The sequence below is a fragment of the Ovis aries genome, chromosome 4, assembly GCF_016772045.2.
Source record: "Ovis aries strain OAR_USU_Benz2616 breed Rambouillet chromosome 4, ARS-UI_Ramb_v3.0, whole genome shotgun sequence".
Lineage (NCBI taxonomy): Eukaryota > Metazoa > Chordata > Mammalia > Artiodactyla > Bovidae > Ovis > Ovis aries.
Window position 1 is genome coordinate 103,033,758 of NC_056057.1, and position 19,453 is coordinate 103,053,210.

At 45.8% G+C, this 19,453-nt stretch overlaps 1 protein-coding gene across 1 annotated transcript in view; it reads right to left on the minus strand.

The window, feature by feature from the left end:
* Window positions 1–237: 237 nt before the first annotated feature.
* CREB3L2 (cAMP responsive element binding protein 3 like 2) overlaps window positions 238–19,453 on the minus strand; it is a 129,551-nt gene continuing 110,335 nt past the window's right edge. The window contains exons 9-12 of the mRNA XM_027968851.3: window positions 10,574–10,673; window positions 10,168–10,294; window positions 8,273–8,489; window positions 238–6,011 (exon numbers count right to left, since the gene is read on the minus strand). Of these exons, the coding sequence (XP_027824652.1) occupies window positions 5,936–6,011; window positions 8,273–8,489; window positions 10,168–10,294; window positions 10,574–10,673 (520 nt within the window). The 3' untranslated portion in view covers window positions 238–5,935. The remainder of the gene's footprint in view (window positions 6,012–8,272; window positions 8,490–10,167; window positions 10,295–10,573; window positions 10,674–19,453) is intronic.

Here is a 19,453-nt window from a genome sequence, read left to right on the forward strand (position 1 = left end):
GTCTCCAGAGAATATGAGTTTTCTTCCTATGACTGACTAAAAAAACAATTATATTTCTCAATATTCCTCTAACTGAGACTTGGATTCAGCACTTGATAACATACAAATTGCTGGTTTGAAGCTCTTTTTTCAATTGCACTAGACAGGAAAGAATGGCTAGGCACACATAGGCAGATCCAAGCTTATATAGAAAAACTTTTAAAAGAAGAATATCAAGGATTTTCAAGACTGGACAACTTTTTACTATTTAAGAAAAAATATTTTTATTTGCAAGAAATGGAAATACAAAAGCATAACAATTTAAATTCTTTTTTTTTCAAACTAAATACAAGTATCCTACAAAGCATTTGCTTTTTTTTTGTATTTATTTAGCTATGATAAAGAATAAAAAGCCATTAAAAAAAAAAAACAGCGTGATAATGACAGATAACAGACTCACAATGTATTTAGACTTAAACATTACTGGTCTATATAACCTGTTACCAAAGAGAGAAAGCCCAGACTGTCAGCACAAACATTAAAGCTCAAGGATGATTATAGTCCAGAGTCTGTTCAGCATTGTTTAAAAATGGTTGCCCACAATTTGTCAAAGAATGCTGGTGTTTTTCGTAGACTCAGAAAATATTCCGTCTGAAAGGGAGATTTGCTGAACAGTGTAGGCCATGGGTCCATGGTGTAAAAAGTTCATGTTCTCAGTCAGCTGGTGAGCAAGCGAGAGGAGCAGAGAAACAGCTAAAATTGCTGGTGTTGCTTTCCCAGGATGCAGAGGCTGCTAGCTGGAACTCACAGAGGATGGGATGAACTGAACAGGAGATGAACATCTACAGTATGAGGCAAAAAACCCTCAACTTTGCACAGCGGGGCCAGCCCAGGGAGTAGGAGGCACTGCATTCTCCGCCCAGAGGAACTTCAAGGCTTACAGTGTGCTCCCGCAGAAAGAGATCTGCTCAACCTAATCCGCAAATTGCTGCACCTCCCATATCACTTAGCTGTTTATCAACTCATAATAATTAGTTGCCCTTGTTTTCTCTTTCTATAACATTAAAAGACTTATTTAGTATATGTGTGCATGCTAAGTCACTACAGTCATGTCCGACTCTGTGATCCTATGGACTGTAGCCCACCATGCTCTTCTGCCCACTGGATTCTCCAGGCAAGAACACTAGAATGGATTGCTATGCATGCCCCCCACCCCTCCAGGGGATCTTCCTGACCCAGGAATCGAACCTATGTCTCTGGCAGCTCCTACATTGCTGGTGGATGTTTTTACTGCTGAGTCACCAGGGAATCCCTTGCTCAGCACGCAGCATTTAGTAAGTGTTCAAGAATTATCATTTTCCTTCCTTCTAGAAACCCAGACATAGCATTCCTGAATTTTCTGTTACCCAAAATGACAACATGAAATATGTCCTGTAGTAGGTGGTACTGACCCTTTGGCCTCGGAGACATGGAGCCTGAATCCTCAAAGGCATTGGATTCTTCTGTGCCAAGAAAATGTTCTGCTCTGAGGATTTATAATACCTTGAATCCTGGCTGGCCATTTTTTGATGTGACCGCACCTTGGAAAAATGGGATTTTCCTAATGGATGTTACTGTTTCTTTTCTCCTGATGTATAGATGTGATCAAGGCTCACTTTTAAGAAACCATTTTTTGAGGCTTTGGAAGTTTCATCGTCCAAACCCACTTCAATTTAGTACTACAAGGGTGTATACAAAATCTCCCAATGACAAGGTGGCCCTCAGTCATCCTGGATTCATATATAAGGCACATGTAATGCACAAATGAGTGTCCAAGACAAGGGAGGAAGGTATTCTTGTGTGTGCACCCATGCAAGGGGTGGGGGCAGGGAGGGAAAGAGAGAGCTGCCATTTGGGCCGTTAGAATAGTTATTGATTAATGAAGCTTCCTCAGGCCCCTTATTCCCCAATACTCACTAGGGCCTCTTGCAACACTCTTTCTTGGGAATGAATGACAACTCAGTGAATGAATGGATGGATGAGTGAGTGAAAGAATAATCTGAACTCCGTCTCTGGCTGCTTCACAGGCCTCTACTCTCTCCCAGAGCTGTCCTCCCAGAGGGTCTCAACCGATCACATGTCTCCTAACTGTCTCCGCTAGAAAGCATTCAAAGAAAATGACCTTGACCAGAGCACTACCTGCTAATGGCCTGTCTGCACTGCAAGCAGGAGAGCTAGTGTCTGGAATAAAGACTGGACTCCACGGAACTGAATTACTGACAAGAGCACTTGGCAGAGAAGGGGGAGGCTGCAGCCTCCATCTCCCATTTCCCCACATTAGCAAGGCCGCACAGAGGCTCCATCTCCCCGATGGGAAGTGGGAGGTCTCTGAGCATGCACCCTGCACACAAACGACATGTGTGTTCAGAGGAGCTGGCCCTGAAGGGCCTCTGATCCTTGTCTTTTGCTCAGTGTGAGAATACAGAGGAAGGAGACACAAAGTGCAAAAAAAAAAAAAATTTAATAAAACACTTGTGTCAAAAATTCTGGACACTGACTCACTGCCAGAACAAAGGTGAACCAGTTCAACACTCTTGCTCCAAGGACACATGACAAATCACAGCCCTCTCTTGGTATTCAGGCATGAGGAAGGAAAAAAACCCACAGTATTTATAGCTGGTTTGTAAATAAGTTGCACTAAAAGTTGTTTTCACACTCTACAAATTAGGTCTCTAAATCAAAATCATTTATACTAATAAAAAGGTTATCTAATTTTGCCTGTACTGGTGTCAAAACTCATCCCCACCTCCTGCCCAAAAGGAGCAACCTAGTTCAGCTGTCAGATTTTTATGTAACACTCTCTTTATGTGAGCTAGGCTCCAGAGTCCTAACACTTCACAGAAATCCTTTCTTAAACTTGGCACTGAGGCCTTTCATTTACAGTAGCCATTTCTAAGTGCAAAGTCCAGAGCTGTGAATAGAACCACGCTGGGGAGTCTGGGTTACTCAGGTCTCACCCAGTAAAAAAGAGCACGTGTTCTCTGAACTTTTTACAAGACATCTCCTCCACTAGGCTAATCAAAGAAAGGGAAGAGGAAAATCTGCTGACATGATGGAAAATATATTAATATATTTATCATGAACATTGATTCTTTATGATTGACGGTTGTGCTAACAGTCTCAAATTTTCCAAAACTGAGGTTCCAAAGCCGAAAGCCTGCCACTCACTATTTAACATCTTCAGGGCTAACCAAGTATTACTGACTCATCTATGGTATGGGATAGTTCTAGGGGGAAAACAAATCCACTGACATTGTGAGCTTAACCCTGGAAGAGAAAAGGTGCACGTTAACTATTTAGAACCAATCTGGTGTTATCCAGCTCTTCTGCATCCTCTGAACTCCACTGCATTCTCCTAAAGGGGTAACTGTTTAGTTCCTCTTCTTTGCCTAAGCAAGGAGTGGGGAGCAGAGGTCTTTCTCAAAATAGCAGCAACTGGTCCTTGGGTCCCCTTACAATAGCCATTTGAGCCCTCAGGCTGATGTCCTCGGTCTCTAGACACAGATTCAGTTCTGGAAGAGTGGCTGCCCAGAGATCAAACCCTGCTGTTTGGAGGACTGGAAAGAGTGAGGTCAAGTGAGGAAATAAAATCCTCAAGGCACTAAGGATGGGCCCTAGGAGTTGGTTGTCCTTTGCCTTCTTCCTCTTTACTCAGAAGAAGAGGTTTTCCACTCGGGCTAATCTAGGAGCCTTAAAAACCCGATCTGGTTCCAGAGTGTCAGGTGGGTAAGCTGACCCATTCTCATGGACACAGGAAAAGCTTCACTTTCTAATCATCCAAATACTAGAGTTAATACTACCTTCTCACCTTCTTAGCCACCCTTGACCCCACCCCATGGGCTGCCTGTGCCTGATAATTACATGACATATTAAAGAGAGGGATGGGTCAGTAATGGCTCTTGGTTGGCAGACACCAGCCAGACTCGGGAAGGTTGAGGGCAGAAGAGGAGAGAGGAAAGTAGAAACAGAAGGGAACAGGGCATGTACTAGCAACCCTCCTCCCACACAGCCCAGCCTGTCTGGTCTCACCCTTTGCTGGCCAAGGTATGGGGCAGTGAGAGGTGACCACTGTGATTCTGATCCAGCTTTACACAGCGCCAAGAAGGGAACTTGGCCATCTCCCTGTGGGAACTTTCTCCATCACAGTAGGGAGCGAGAGGAATCACTGACGGTGAGCCCTGAAGGTACCAGATCTGCTTCTGAGTTTGTTGTTCAGTCTTTAAGTCGTATCTGAAGCTTTGCAACTCCATGGGACTGCAGCATGCCAAGCATCCCTGTCCTTCACTATCTCCCAGAGTTTGCTCAGACTCATGTCCAGTGAGTCCGCTGCTCATGAGGTCTCATGGCAAATGCTAATGACGCCAAATTCTGTGGCTGATATGGAACAGAAGGCCCAGAAGTAGCTTAATCTCTCTTAAGTACAGGTTCCAATGACAAAAGAGATGAGAAAACCAGAGACAAGAGAGTTCAAACTAAAAGTGCTTCAGCTACTTCTAAAAATAAAAAACCAAAATGTGAGCAAATTTCTTACACAAAATCTTTTACAAGCTAGGGAAAAACATTTAAGGGGAGCCTTCTACATTATACAATAAAAAGTCTATTTCTATTTCTTATTTGTATGAAAAAAGAAAGCTTTTTTTTTTAAACTATAAAAGTTACTCTTAATCATTAAAAAAAAAAGAAGTAGGTTGGGGGATTAGGTCGTGTCTCTTTGGGTGAGCTGCAAAGTGGCCAAACCTGACTAGAAAAGGTAAGACACAGATACACAAATGTCACCTGCTCTGACCCCAGGAGCAGGCCTCAGGCCCAGCCTCTATATGGAGGCAGAAGAGGAAGGGAAGGCAGACGTGTTGGGGCAGGTGGGGAAAACTGAGCTAGCATGGCTGTCTGAAACGCCTGGGTCAGGGCTTCCCTGGCATGGGCACAGGGCAGAAAAAGCACCTGTCCACAGAGCCTCAGACCTGAGCCCTGCTCCCTCTTCCCCTCTCGAGTTCATGCTCCAGGAGGACACGTGCTTAGGGAGGTTCCCCAACTATAATTAGAAGCCTCCAGCCAAAAAAAACAGAAGAAAACACAAAACAAAACACGGCCTGGAAGAATGGGGAATCCCAGAGTCCAGGCTGCCCTCTTTGCTCCACAGGCCAACAGAGGACCTTGTGAGCCTGGAGGGGAGGCGTCCCGATGTCTTCAGTGGTCGCCCGGGGAAGCCTCTGCAAGCTAATAAATACTATTTACAAATGGGGAGGAGAAGCCAGGGAGGCAGAACTAGGGGCGTGTGGGGACACACAGACTGTGGAGAAATCCTACAAGCAACATGATGGGGCAGGTTTGCCTGGAGTAGAGAAGCCTGATTCCTTCAGGCATTGCACTTGCGGCCTGAGAGTACGAAGGGGGCGCCTTGCTCCGGCGAAGGGACCCTGGGCCGGGGCCCAGGGCAGAGCGGCAGGGGGCGCCCGCGGGGCACCGCAGAGCCAGGCTGAGGAAGGCAGGACGTCAGTCAGTGCTTCGCCAGATTCCAACGAGCATCCTGGTAAATTTTTGTGGGGCTCGAGTGAACAACAGTCAGCTCTTCTTCAAGGAGGCGGTCACACCCACCCCGGTGAGAATCGGGCCGTATCTTTTTGGCACTGTCGGTAGAAACAAGCCTGCTTGTCCCACCCCGACCGAAGATAATTGCCTATGGCAGTAAGCGAGGGACGGGGGCGGGCTCCTCTGCAGGGAGGGACGTGGGACCGGGGGAGGCGCTCTCTCACCGCAGGCGGAAATTCCAGGCCGTCCGTCCTCCCATCCAGAGCCAGGACCGCTGGTCCGGGTCTTCGTCCAGATTGGGTGGGCACAAAGGAAAAGCTTATGACAAAAGGTGGTTTGGAGAGGTAAAGGCAAAGTGAAGAGACAGAGGGAGGTGGCGATAGCCTCTTTAAAAGGTGGCGTTCACTCTTCTGTCGAGTTCTACAACTTTTAGTGTCTCATTCCCCTCCAGGTTGGTGCTGACCCTGCGAAGGCATCAGAAGGGGAAAGAAGTCTCACCATCATGCTTGGCAGGAGGGCGCAATCACCCCGTGACTGGACTCAGCGGGCTGGCCCACGCATGCCTCTTGTCTTCTCCCCTCCCAGCAGCACTGCTCCGTCCCAAGGCCTCTTGCTACCTGCCTGTCCACCGTCCACATTCCTCCTTTATCCGCATGCCAAAGGAGACATCCCAACCCAGAGGATAAACATGGTGGCTTGACACCGATTCCCTGTATGTTGCTCACAATTACTGTATTTATTGAGGATAAATACCCCATGCTAAACCCTGGGAAGGAGAAAATAAAAGGATAAAGGCTGATCCTTAGTCTAGAATAAACATTTTAAAAAAATTTAGATAAAGATGAAAAGTTTATAAAGATTAAAAGATTCTAGATGAAGGTTAAAAAAAAAACCCCAAACTATCATGAAATAACAATAAATATAGCACAGAAAATAAATGCATTATTACATTGTGTAACAGCCTAGAACATCTCCTAGGCGTCCAGAGGAAGGTGATGAGGGCTCTGGTATCAGGGAGACAGCCCAGAACAAGAGGGATTTCAATGGGGCCTTGAATAGCGGAGATGAGGAGAAAAGACTTTTGTCATGAGCCAAGTTGTTGAATGGCTAAGTCTTCTCTGGCTCCCACAATTCTCTCTAGGAAATAATAGTAATGTCTAACCTTGTAAAGTATTTCAGAGGATTTATATGTCACACTTACCTAGTTCTTAATAAGTGCTATAAATGTTAAATATGCATGTAGAATATGAACATATAAAAGTATATATAATTACAAACTTTCCCCGGCAGCATTAGGCGAAGAAAGCTAAAAAATTTGAAACAAAAACTTTCCTACTTGTATTGGAATAGCATTATCTCTAGGAGGCACGAGTTCTGCTAGACCACCAAGCACACCACGTATAACCAGGACTGTATGCAGATACTCCTTCCCGTATCATTTAGTGTACACAGGTACCTCCCCTGCAGGATAACAATCCCCAGCAGTTATACAAGTCTTTATGTTTATACAAGGACTCTTCCTCATCACTATCTAAAGGAAACGACTCATGGAGAATTGGAGACAAATATATGTTATTCTCAATAATGGAAACACAAGAACAGTGCCTCTCAAAGTGTCCTTCAGTATTCATATATAACTATCTAAGGATTGCTTCCCTGGTGGCTCAGACGGTAAAGCGTCTGCCTGCAATGCGGGAGACCCAGGTTCGATTTCTGGGTGGGGAAGATCCTCTGGAGAAGGAAATGGCACCCCACTCCAGCACTCTTGCCTGGAAAATCCCATGGACGGAGAAGCCTGATAGGCTGCAGTCCATGGGGTCGCAAAGAGCTGGACACGACGCATGTTTGCAAGTGTGCTAAGTCACTTCAGTCGTGTCCAACTTTTTGTGACTCCATGGACTGTGGCCTGCTAGGCTCCTCTGTCCATGGGATTCTCCAGGCAAGAATACTGGAATGGGTTGCCACGCCCCAGGGGACCTTCTTGACCTAGGGATCGAATCTGGGTCTCTTATGTCTCCTTCCCTGTCAGGCAAGTTCTTTACCACTAGCGCCACCTGGAAAGCCCTGCTGCTGCTGCTGCTAAGTCGCTTCAGTCATATCCGACTCTGTGCGACCCCATAGACAGCAGCCCATCAGGTTCCCCCGTCCCTGGGATTCTCCAGGCAAGAACACTGGAGTGGGTTGCCATTTCCTTCTCCAGTGCATGAAAGTGAAGAGTGAAAGTGAAGTTGCTCAGTTGTGTTCGAAGCCCTAATGCATGTTTATTTACATGTAAATCATAAAACTACATATTGACATATAACGTGACATATATGTATCTCTAGGTGGAAGGAAGCTTGGAAATGTGCCTTGAGGCAGCATTTGCATAGCAAGTACACTGCTGTTACTGGAGTGTATGTTTACTTGTGAGACTCTGAGGAGAGGAAGAAGACAGGGAGGAAGGGAGTCAAGCCCTTTCCCCAGTTCTTGGGGCCCCCACTGCCAGCTCCCCAGTGGCATAGCAGATACGGGGCCAGCTTTCACCATGTCTCTTCCCCAGTCTCTGTGAGGACCAGCTGTTGACAGACAACCGACTCTCCAGAGCCCAGGTGCTGGAAATAGGTCCTGAAAAAGCTGAGGGTTGGACCAGGCCAATGAGAAAGTCTACTCTGCACACTGCAGTTTGCTGACTCATAACCCATCACTGGTGCCTTAGAGGAGGTGAACCTGTGTCTGTTTGACTTACATGTGCTGCTGCAGCTCCAAAAGCACTGATTTCTCCAGGCTGGTCTCATTTGAGATAATGAAATGAGGAAGATCCACGTCTGGCCTGGACTCCAGCCCTTTTGCCCTGAGCAGAGCAGAGCCTCGGTCCCAGCGTCCCAGCTCCCCAGCTGAGGCAGAACTGGGCGGCTCCTCCAAGGGAGAATGTTCCTCATAGATCAGCAGGTTCCTGGATCTCACTGAGAACAAAGCAAAGTAACAGGTGTTACATCACACCTCCCCCTAGATGCTCAGGGCGGGGAGAAGATGATAATTCACGGGTCCTTGTTGCCCAGGACTTGGTGCCAACTGGAGTTGGCTTTCTATAAAGGCTTTAGGATTTCAGAGTTTGGTGTGCTGAAAAATGATACCAATTATAAAGTGCTGGAAGAACAATAGGAGAACAAATACCAGGAAGGAAACGGCCACCCCCACTGCTTTGAAAATAAAACTCCCCTCCAGGCCACCACCACCCCCTCACAACCATCTGGAGGAGTCAAATTTCTGGAGGTGTCCAGACTCAGCTAAAGTAAGCATCCTCAATGAGTAGGTCTTGCACAGGGAGAAGGTACAAAGGCAGAAAACTGTGTTTTCATTTAAAATCTAGAGAGGAGACACAAGGCCAAAGCCATAAATCAAACAACGGGGACACACACTCTTGTTTCATAGAACAGTTGCATAGCTAGATGGCTTGGGAGCAACTTTCTACAACATAGAAACTTTGCTCTCATCAACTTCCATTTAAATTTAGAAATATATTCCCTTGGAGGAAAAAAAAAGAGAGAGAGAGAGAGAATTCCCCAGGAGACCACTGAAATTATTTGCTGAAATGCTGGACCTTCTGTCATATACCTGGCAGAGACACACCTACCTCAGATGTTTCAGAACCACAAAATTATGCCTACCCTCAAAATCCAGTACCCCTAATTTCACACTTGTTCTTACTAGTGTATGTATCTATTTCATGATCCCTACATACCATCCCTTTATTTACCACATACTTAAAAGAGATCATTGATCTAGATGAGACTATCACATCTAACACCCGTGTCTCCAAAATTATCTAAATCTTGGGCATTATACTTTGTAACACACGGGCTGATTGTCTCACGGGCTGATGCTTACTGTAGTAACATGATTTCCACTGAAAGTGGAATTCCTTTAAAATGTGATGGAAAACTTACGGCTCCCCGATCCCTTCCCTGCAAATGCCCATCCTGCCCCGCGTCAGAACTCAAAAAGCAGATGTCAGAATCTGCCAGGAACACAGTCTAGAGCAGAAGTCTGAAAGCCATGTTCTGTGGAGCTCTAGAGAACACCCAGTGGTGTCTCAGCCCAATGTGTGAGGGGCACAAGGGGGGCCCCAACAAGTGGCCTGGGCACCAGACTTCCCATGGCCCTCTTCTTCCCTTCCGTGGAGAAGTTACACTTTTACCACCTTTTAAATATTAGGCTTTCATACGTAAGCAGAAGCCAAGAACACTTCCTGCAAAATCCTGGAGGTCAGAGTGATGACAGCTAACTACACACTCAGTAATTTGAGGGCAGACGTTTGTGTTGATGCTCTTCAACCAATGTTTTTTATGGGAGAGAGGGAACAGTGACATTGAATTGTCTCCTCCCAAGGAATGGAGATATATATATATATATATATAATATATATGCGTCTTTATAGAGAAATGATTTTGAGACCACTGCTCTGTACCCAAGGAGGCTTACCGTAGAGCTATTTCAAACCAAGTGATTTAATACAGTTCTCCCATTAAAAAAAAAAAAAAATTTAGACTTTCACATAAGACTTCTTTCAGAAAGTTAAGCTTTGAGAAAGGAAAGAGAAAAGAAACAAGACCCCTCCCCAGCTGCTGAGCACTGTCTTACCCACGGAGGATGTGTAGGGTTCCTGCAGGGAATGCTGGCTGGGCAGGGCCATCTTGGTGGCAGAAGGATAGGGCCCATAGCCCTGAAAGAAGCTGCCGAATGCTACAGCAAAGCACAGCACCACGACCTGCAGGGGGAGGAGAGAACGTGAGAGCCATCAGTTCCAAGATGCACAGAGCAAGCCTGCAGACCTGCGATTCCTGGGAGGTCTGGAAAGATGACTCTCTCCTGTCAGGCCAGCAGACTGCACCCAGGTCAATCGCTGTCACATCATAGGAGAGAAGCAGCCTCGGAGCGAGCTGTGGTTCCTCCAGCCCCCAGCACTTGGACATGGCAAGCTGGGGAGAGGCTGGAGCCTGGGGAGTAGGCCGGGTTGGTGATGGTGCTGTTCATTTGGGAAACTCACCATGAGGCATGTGCCAGTCTGCGTGCCGGCCAGCTTGCAGGTGCGAGAAACCTTGCCCATCACCAAAGTCTGAAGCTTCTGCAGCTGCTGCAGGAGAGTTCTGCAAACACAACAAATCAAAACCATTAAGGGCGTCTCAGAGACGAGAGAGAACGCTTGTCAGTGATCTCCACCCCAGGCTCCAGGGAGGCTCCTGTGGCTTTGTGTCTGAATTAGAACACAGTGCCAAGAAAAAGATTCCTCTGATGAAGACACAGATACCACTGTCTTCCAGCACCGGACTCACAAAGCTTATGGGGCTCAGAATCCACCCCCATGAGCAGCTTGTCCATTCTATGCTGTTCTAAGAGTCACCTCAATGCTCCCAAATCACCCCTGATCATCCTGGGATCTGTTTGTCAGCCACTGAGAAAAAAAGAAGCAAGAATTGGTTAGGGATGTTGACATGGAAGAACTCATTTACCCAAGAGAAGAGAAATACCAAAGAAGATGCAAGAAAGGAGAAAAGCATGGAGAAAGAGATGCCCAGCAGAGAACAACTGAAGGGGTGGCCAGCAGCATCACTGAGCAGCAGGTGCTCAGACAGCAGATCTAAAAAGAAGGGGGGAGACAGAGAGGAAAACAGGAAGGGCAGGGAGGCAAACAGCCATGGGCCTCTCAAGACTGTGGTCCTTGAAGGCTCGCAGCACCTCCACAGGCAGAAATGAAGCCCAAATACGAAGGAGCAAAGAAGCCGGCTCAGCTGGACACAGGTTCATAGCCAGGACTGCAGAAGCCATGCTCTGATGCAGGTTCTGATGTTTCTCCAGGGAAAGACAGAGAACGGGAGCCAAAAAAAAAAAAAAAAAAGTTGTTCTGCCCCAAAGGGGACAAACTGCACACAGCCTTAAAAGTGGAAGGGTTCAGGATGAGAATAGTATGTTCTGGTCTGTGTGACAGGTCACAAAAGAAGCAGATGGTGACATTCTTTGCAAATTCTGAACAGCGCAGCCACAGAAGAGGATATTCCAGCCCAGGCTCCCAAAGTGGAGCCTTGGGGATGGATTCTGTGCGAGCAGCGTAAAGATGATTTGTTGAGTCTCAAGAGTTTCAGAAAATTCATGCTGTGAGGGGGACATGAGAAAGCCAGACAAGTTCACTGGAAAACATCAGCAAATCACTCATTGGCAGAAGAACTCCGGGCATTTGCAGATAACCCGCCGCCCACTGCAGCGCATTCTGCAGATAAGCAAAATATTCCCAAGTCTACAGCTTCCCTCAACCTCCCCACCCGTGACCAGTACCAATTAAATGAGTTCTCCCAGGTTTAAGCCAGGTAGGGACAGGTGGCTGTAAGAATGATACTGCTCTAGCAGTTAAATGGGTAAGAGTAGGGCCAGAACTGGAGCCCACAGCACAGGCAGCACAGGCCTTCTGAACTGAACAACCCCTGTGTGGCTCCATCTACACCCTGTTTTTACCTTGTACACTGGTCTTGTGTGTGTGTGTGTGTGAAAGTGAAGTTGCTCAGTCGTGTCCGACTCTTTGTGACCCCATGGACTGTAGCCTACCAGGCTCCTCTGTCCATGGGATTTTCCAGGCAATAGTACTGGAGTGGGGTGCCATTTCCTTCTCCAGGGGATTCTCCCGACCCAGGGATCGAACCCGGGTCTCCCACATTGTAGACAGACGCTTTACCGTCTGAGCCACTAGGGAAGTCCTAACAACCCCTGTGTGGCTCCATCTACACCCTATTTTTACCTTGTACAGTGGTCTTGTATGTGTGTGTGTGTTTAGGTGCTCAATAGTATCCAACTCTTTGCAACCTCATGGACTATAGGTCAACAGGCTCCTCTGTCTATGGGATTCTCCAGGCAAGAATACTGGAGTGGGCTGCCACTCCCTTCTCCAGGGGATCTTTCCCACTCAGGGATTGAACCTAGGTCTCCTACATTGCAGGCAGATTTTTTACTGTGTGAGCCACCAGGGAAGCCCCAACGGTGGTCTTAATGTAAGCAAAACAAAATCATTCATCTCATTATTTAATATCATTCAATTCTATTAATATGGAGGTCTTTTCAGTACTTAGTTGTATGTTTTCTTGCTTTATAGTAATCCAGAAGTATAACCAAAAGTAGTATAGACTGGTTTACATTTATATATATTCAAGCAATATGCAATATGTTTTTTAAAAGAATTCTGTGTGTTACTCAAGGCTGAGTAATACTAATGGTGTGATGACTTTAAATTTTCCTTTGGGGAATTGTGTCATTTGTGACAACATGGGTGAACCTGGAGGTCATTATGCTAAGTGAAATAAGCTGGATAAAGAAAGATAAATACCATATGGAGTCACTTACACATGGAATCTTTTAAAAAAAGAGTTGAACTCATAGAAATAGTAGAAAGTGGTTGTCAGGACCTGGGGGAATGGGAGACAGGAAGTTTGGTAAAAGGGTACAAACTTTCAGCTATAAAATAAATAAGGTCTGAGGATCTAGGGCAAAATATGGTGACTACAGGTGATAACCCCTGGAGGAGCACATAGCAACCCACGTCAGTAATCTTGCCAAGATAATGCCATCGACAGAGAAAGCCTGGCAGGCTACCATCTATGCAGTCGCAAAGACAGACATGACCAAGTGTGTGCGTGTGTGCACACACACACACACAGGATAACACTGTATCATATAATTGAAAATTGCTGGGAGTAGAACTTAAATGTGCTCACCAAAAAATAAAAATAAAACAAGGTAAGTAGGCGAGGGGATAGATGTGGTCATTACTCAATGTGAGGAATCCTTTTACAATGTATATGTATATCAGATCATTATGCTGTACACTTTCAATATCTCACAAATTTACTTGTTAATTATACATCAATAAGATAGAAAAAATAATCAGAAGTTTGCAGCTAAAGGATCTTATGATGCAGCAAGTTCTTTTCCTCACGCTTTCTCTCTTCTCCCAAGAACTCCCAAGAGCACCGCCTTCCTGCATGGCTGCCTTTTCAAAGCTTAGAGCTGAGTGACCTCTGACACACGCTCCTCCTGGATGAACGTTCCTTCCGGCAGAGCTGACATCTGGCAGGCAGTGGCACGCATTTTATTGACGACCGTCTGTCGTGCCAGCCCCAAAGCCCTCTCTGGGTTCTCCCTGCTATATTTCTGGAAATCCTGGAGGCAGAGGCAAAGGCGAGCCCTCAGATAAGAGCCACATTTGACTGCATGGCACAAACCTTTTCTCTCGTATTCTGGCCTCCTCTCATGTACCAGTTAACAGGCTCTTTGTCAGCAGCTACACTACAGAAAGGGGCCTCGCTGTTTCCCTGGTGGCCTGCTGAAGGCCATGTCTATACCACTAGCTGCCACTTCTGATGGGCACCCCAGCTTCCATGGGGCACCCTGCTGCCTGTACTGCAGCACCACGGTGCTGAAGCTCAGCTGTGCTCTGTGCGTGGGGTGGGGTGGGGGTCATCCCTCCATCCAGACTTCCATTAGACAGCAGATTTCCAGATGTCATCAAAGCCATTCACTTTTGCTCTGACATTTTAAAGTGTGTATTTTTTTAAATTTAATGTCCTGTTATTCTATTTTATTTAGGGGGTGGCTGCACCAGGAGACAGACATGGGGGATCTTAATTCACCCACCAGGGATCGATCCTGTGCCCCCTGCATTAGAAGCATGGAGTCTCAGCTACTGGACAGTCAGGAAAGCCCCTCTGAAGGTGTTTTTTAAAGTGAAACTGCCATTTCCATTTTTACCAACAGTTCCTACAACCTTCCCGCCCGTTCCCTGCCTCTTGTTCAGTCTTGAGAGCATGAATCACTGAGGAAACCAGTTCCATGCAATACTTGGAATCACTCCTCCCTTCCAATTTCTGATTGAGATCATGAGGTCTGGAACCCTTTCCCTAGGATGAAGAGTCTCCCAGGAGGCTCAAGAGTTCATCCTGAAGGCAGACCTCTAACAGGCCGATGCACCTAAGCCCCGATGGGATAGTGCCTGAAGCTCAAATTGGGCCCCCAGCCACAGGTGTAAACTGCTGCCAGTTTGGAAGAAGGACCATCTAGGTCTGACCGGGTGAGCACGGAGGCGTGTATCTTTAGAGGTGTACGATGCTTTACTTGGCATTCATCAGCACATCCTTTCCAAACTCAAAGATAATTATGTGCTGAATCCACTGTAAATGAAAATTGTTGTTTAATGGCCCCTGATATCTAACAGTTTATAATGCAACTCTTTAAGAGAAGCAAACATGTAGTCTAAAATAGATTTTTCAGTTCGAAATTTCTGCGGAAAGCAATAGTAATTTACAATGTGCTGTTTGCTGCTGCTTCTCCCGCTCAGATTAGTGAAGGTAAACTGGTGGGAAGGCTGACGCTCTGAAGGCCCCATGCATCAGCAACAGAGGGATTCTACCCAAGGAAAGCAGGTTAGCTCATCCATCCCCAAAACCGAAACAGATTTCCATGATGAGATAAAGTTTGGGAAATTCATAAACATTCACACAATAGAAACATTCATTTTTTGTCATAACCAAAGAAAATTATCAATGATTGAGTGTCCACCGTCTGAGTTCTAGAACTTCATAGGAGGCACTACATAAATGTCTCAAAGACATGTAACTGGTAACTAGAAGACCAAAGATGTAAACGCAAATCCATCTGACTCCATAGCTCATGTACTTTCCAATTCAGTACAGCATGGGACCCCAACCTATAACCTAATAAAATTAATGATCAAAAGACTTCTCAGTTAAGTAGATTCTTCTTAAATCAGTGACATTAATATCATATTGAGGAAATTCTCTGGTGGTCGCATGGTAAGGACCCAATGCTTTCACTGCTGAGGCCTGAGTTTGATCCCTGGTCAAAGAACTAAGATCCTGCAAGCTGTATGGCATGGCCCCCTGAAAAAATATTATATTGACAACAGCACAGTCAAGAGCTATGTCCACTGTTAAACAAGAAAAGATTACTTTCAGCAGTGACTAAACTACAGACAGAAGGGCCCCAACGACTCTGATGGCAATGAGATACGTACCAACAAAGTTTCCATGATGTTGATACAAATAAAAGCAACAAGGTAAAATATACATTTCTTGGCAGATCTCTGGAAATGACAAGATAAAATGCAAGAGATGGATAAAAGAGTAATGGGTGTTCCTTAGCCTAAGTCAAGCGTCAGGAAGTCAAACCTGAGCTTTGTTTAGGAAAATGGAAATTATAAGCCCTGTCCCTACAATGGATACCAAGAAAGCTGATGAGATGGCTTCAGAATTACTAAGTTAGTAATATTCACCAGAATAGGGCAATGAACTCTCACGATAAGAAACCTGAATTTAGATCTCAGTACCATGGCTGTGTGCTTTTAATCATATTACTTAAGCCCTGACTTTAGGCAGCAGTTCAGTGTTCAGCAATGTCCTCTGAACTGCTGCCCAAACTCAGGACTTGAATAATATGGTCAAAGTTAATTCCCTTGACCAGCTAACAGAATAATGAGAGAATCCCTGTCTGGGGTACTCTGGTTCTGCTGGAACAAATACACCTTTGCAGAGTGCTTGCTATTTTCTTTCCACTGACGACTCTGTATGGGAAAGCCTAGGACCTCGGGGCTGATATGCTGTTCTGAGATGACGTGGTACTTTCCCTGGTGGCAATGGGACAGATGCCATGCCCTGCAGCACTGGGAGCTTGGATGACAGCTGTTATTCTGCTTGCATAAAGGGCTGGCTGGAGAAAACGCAGGCACCAGATGAAATGGAAGAATTATTTTAAAACAAAAGCTATATAAAGTCAATCATAGTACAGACTCTCCAGCCGTGCATTCAGAGCTCGGTATAAACTTCTCCTTTATTACTGTACTTTAAATCATCAGTGATCATGGCTAATTATGGCTTAATGAATTCTCGGGCTTCCGGGAGCAAGCTCTTAATTTAGAGAGACGTTTATCTGGGCCAAGAAATTTTTCACAAGTTGTTAAATCGGAGTGTCCAAAGCTCGATTGAGAATGTGGATTTTTGTCCTGTGGTGAGATGTAAAAATAAACTTTACGGCTGTGCTCGCATAGCTCCAAGGAAAAGAGCAGTTGAAGGCAGCTGCCAGCCTCGCCCAAAATAAAGCATCACCCTGTATCTTGGGAGACAGATCAAAGGAAATTGGGCAAAACATTCGAAAGTAGCCGACAGCGTGAGACACAGTCTCATAAAAACTGGGAAATGCATCAACAGCCTCATGTGTTTTCTTGTAGTTGGTTTCATTTTGTTTTCTTCTGTTTCTGTTATTTAAGGGAAACAGTGGGGGTGAGGAGAGGAGGGAGCAGGAGAGAACAAGAGGGATGCAGCGGCTGCACCCTGTGCTCTGAACATTCTAGTATCTAATTTCCCACTGGAGTCAGAAACTAGGACCCAGGGAAAAGGATAAACTGCTGGTTCCCAATTACTTGCTGTGCCAGGAGCTGCCAAGCAGGTCCTCTCTGTAAACACACTTTCCATCAAATCCTGTGACATGCCTTTCTCAGAAGTGAAACCAGCTGTGCTAGGATGTGTGTGTGCGCATTTGTGTGTGTGAGTGAATCACTCTGGGCGCATCGGCCATCCCTCGGGGATGAAGAAACTTTTTTTACACCCTTATGGAATGACTTAGAGCAGTGAGTTCTAAATTCCAAACCATGAACCATTCGTGGGCTGTGGAAACAACTGGGGTATGACTGGTGTATTTTCTAAGGCTGCTGCTGCTGCTAAGTCACGTCAATCGTGTCCAACTCTGTGCAACCCCATAGATGGCAGCCCACTAGGCTCCCCCGTCCCTGGGATTCTCCAGGCAAGAACACTGGAGTGGGTTGCCATTTCCTTCTCCAATGCAGGAAAGTGAAAAGTGAAAGTGAAGTCGCTCAGTCGTTTGTCCTACTCTTAGTGACCCCATGGCCTGCAGCCTACCAGGCTCCTCCGTCCATGGGATTTTCCAGGCAAGAGTACTGGAGTGGGGTGCCATTGCCTTCTCCATGAAACAGAATCGAATAAAACACACACTATCTGAGGGCATCACACATAGTAAATAAGTAATTATCTGCGAAACATTCGTATTAGTTACGTATGTGATGTATGTGTGGTGTATCTGGGTTGCTACACAACATGTAAAATGATATGATCAAAAAGTCTAAGTGTTATTTAACTATAGTGCTTATGCAAAAAAAAAAAATTATTATGAGTGACTATTATGTGGCTTCATGATGGAAGAGGTAGGCATCCATGTTCTTCTGAAGCAAAATCCCACCTAAAGCCCTCCCCATCCACCCCAATCTTCCAGAATTAGTGTCAAAGATCTGAGGGATAGGAGGGAGGTGTTACAAAGCTGAAACATGTACCTCAAAGTCCTTAGGCAGAGAGAGACGAGCTGGTAGGATATATTGGTAATAACAATGCAAAATACTGCATAACAATATTTAAGGAGACTCGTGTGTGTGTTAGTTGCTCAGTAGTGTCCAGCTCTTTGTGACCCCATGGACCACCAGGCTTCTCTGTCCATGGGATTCTCCAGGCAAGAACACTGTAGTGGGTTGCTATTTCCTTCTCCAAGGAGGCTCGTGAACTACCACAAAGACTTTTAAATACTAAAGTGCAAACTCTTACACAAAAGATAATCACATTCTGCTAAAATCCTACACTTTGAATAAATATTCATTTATTTATGACCTTTTACTTAAGTTTTGCAGGCTGTTTATGGGGTTCTGGTCTAAGTTTTTAAAAATACAAACTGTCTCCTTTTTCTCACTGTGCAACTGCCACATTCCAAGGAGCTTTATTTTTCAGGGACCAGGGGGTACTTTTGAAATATTCTATCACCTACTTGCCCAAGAACACAAAAAAGAGAGTTCTAGAACATTTTCTGGGGCTGAGGAATGTCTAACTTCACCATGAAATCATACTAAAATGCCTCTTTAAACTCTCTGGGAAACTCAGCCTTGTATCAACAATCCTTTCAAGTTTGTAATGTTTTCACCTGAAAAAAAAAAAGTTTATACTCTTCACACAGCCAGAAGTTAGAGATAATGGAGAAATGAAAAGTGATTTAAACCAAGATATAGGTCTACAGAGGGTCATTCCTGGACTCGGGTCATTCGTCAGCACTCTAACAGCCTCTCTGGGCACAGCAGGAGAGCGGGACCAGCTGGTTTCGGTCAGTGGAAGAGAAGGCATCACACAGGGAAAACCATAATAGCTCGGAGGGAGCCAGCAGACAAAACTGGTGCAAAGGGGCATGACTGTGTGGCTCAACAAGCAAATCAGGAGAGGCAGAGCATGACCACAGCCCAGGGGGGTTGGCTGGAAAGACCTCGCTCAGAAATCGCATGCAGATTGCAAAGAACAAGAAGAGCAGAGCCAGAGAGGAGGACTAGAGTGGCGAGGAAGGTTGAAGAGGAAAACCAAGGAACCCTCGTTTCTGAAAACAACACAAATATAGGTCAGGACAAGCACATCCTTCACTTCTGTGAGGTCCAGGGAAAGGGAACCAGTGAGGCCCACATCCCATGTCGTACATCCTAGCCCTAGCCGGCAAACACTGCCTACAGGTACCCTCAAGGCCTGCTCCCTGGAGTTCCCTCCGGGCCAGGTTAAGAGCTCCAGACAGACATATCGCCTTGGTCCTGCTGACTCCTCATCCCACTGGGAGGGGTGTGCTAGGGGAAGCTGGAGCAGGCCCCCTAAAATGTGGGTCCTGAGCAGAGCCCTCTCATTTGGATCCAAGGTTGCCCTGTGATAGGGAAGGCATTGGCCCTTGGAGAGAGTGCACAGCAGGGGTAGGAGTGACTGCAGTAGGGACCATTGGAAAAACGAACTGCCTGACTCCCAGTTCCCATCTTACCTCTAAAAGGATGGATGACCTTAACCTCACC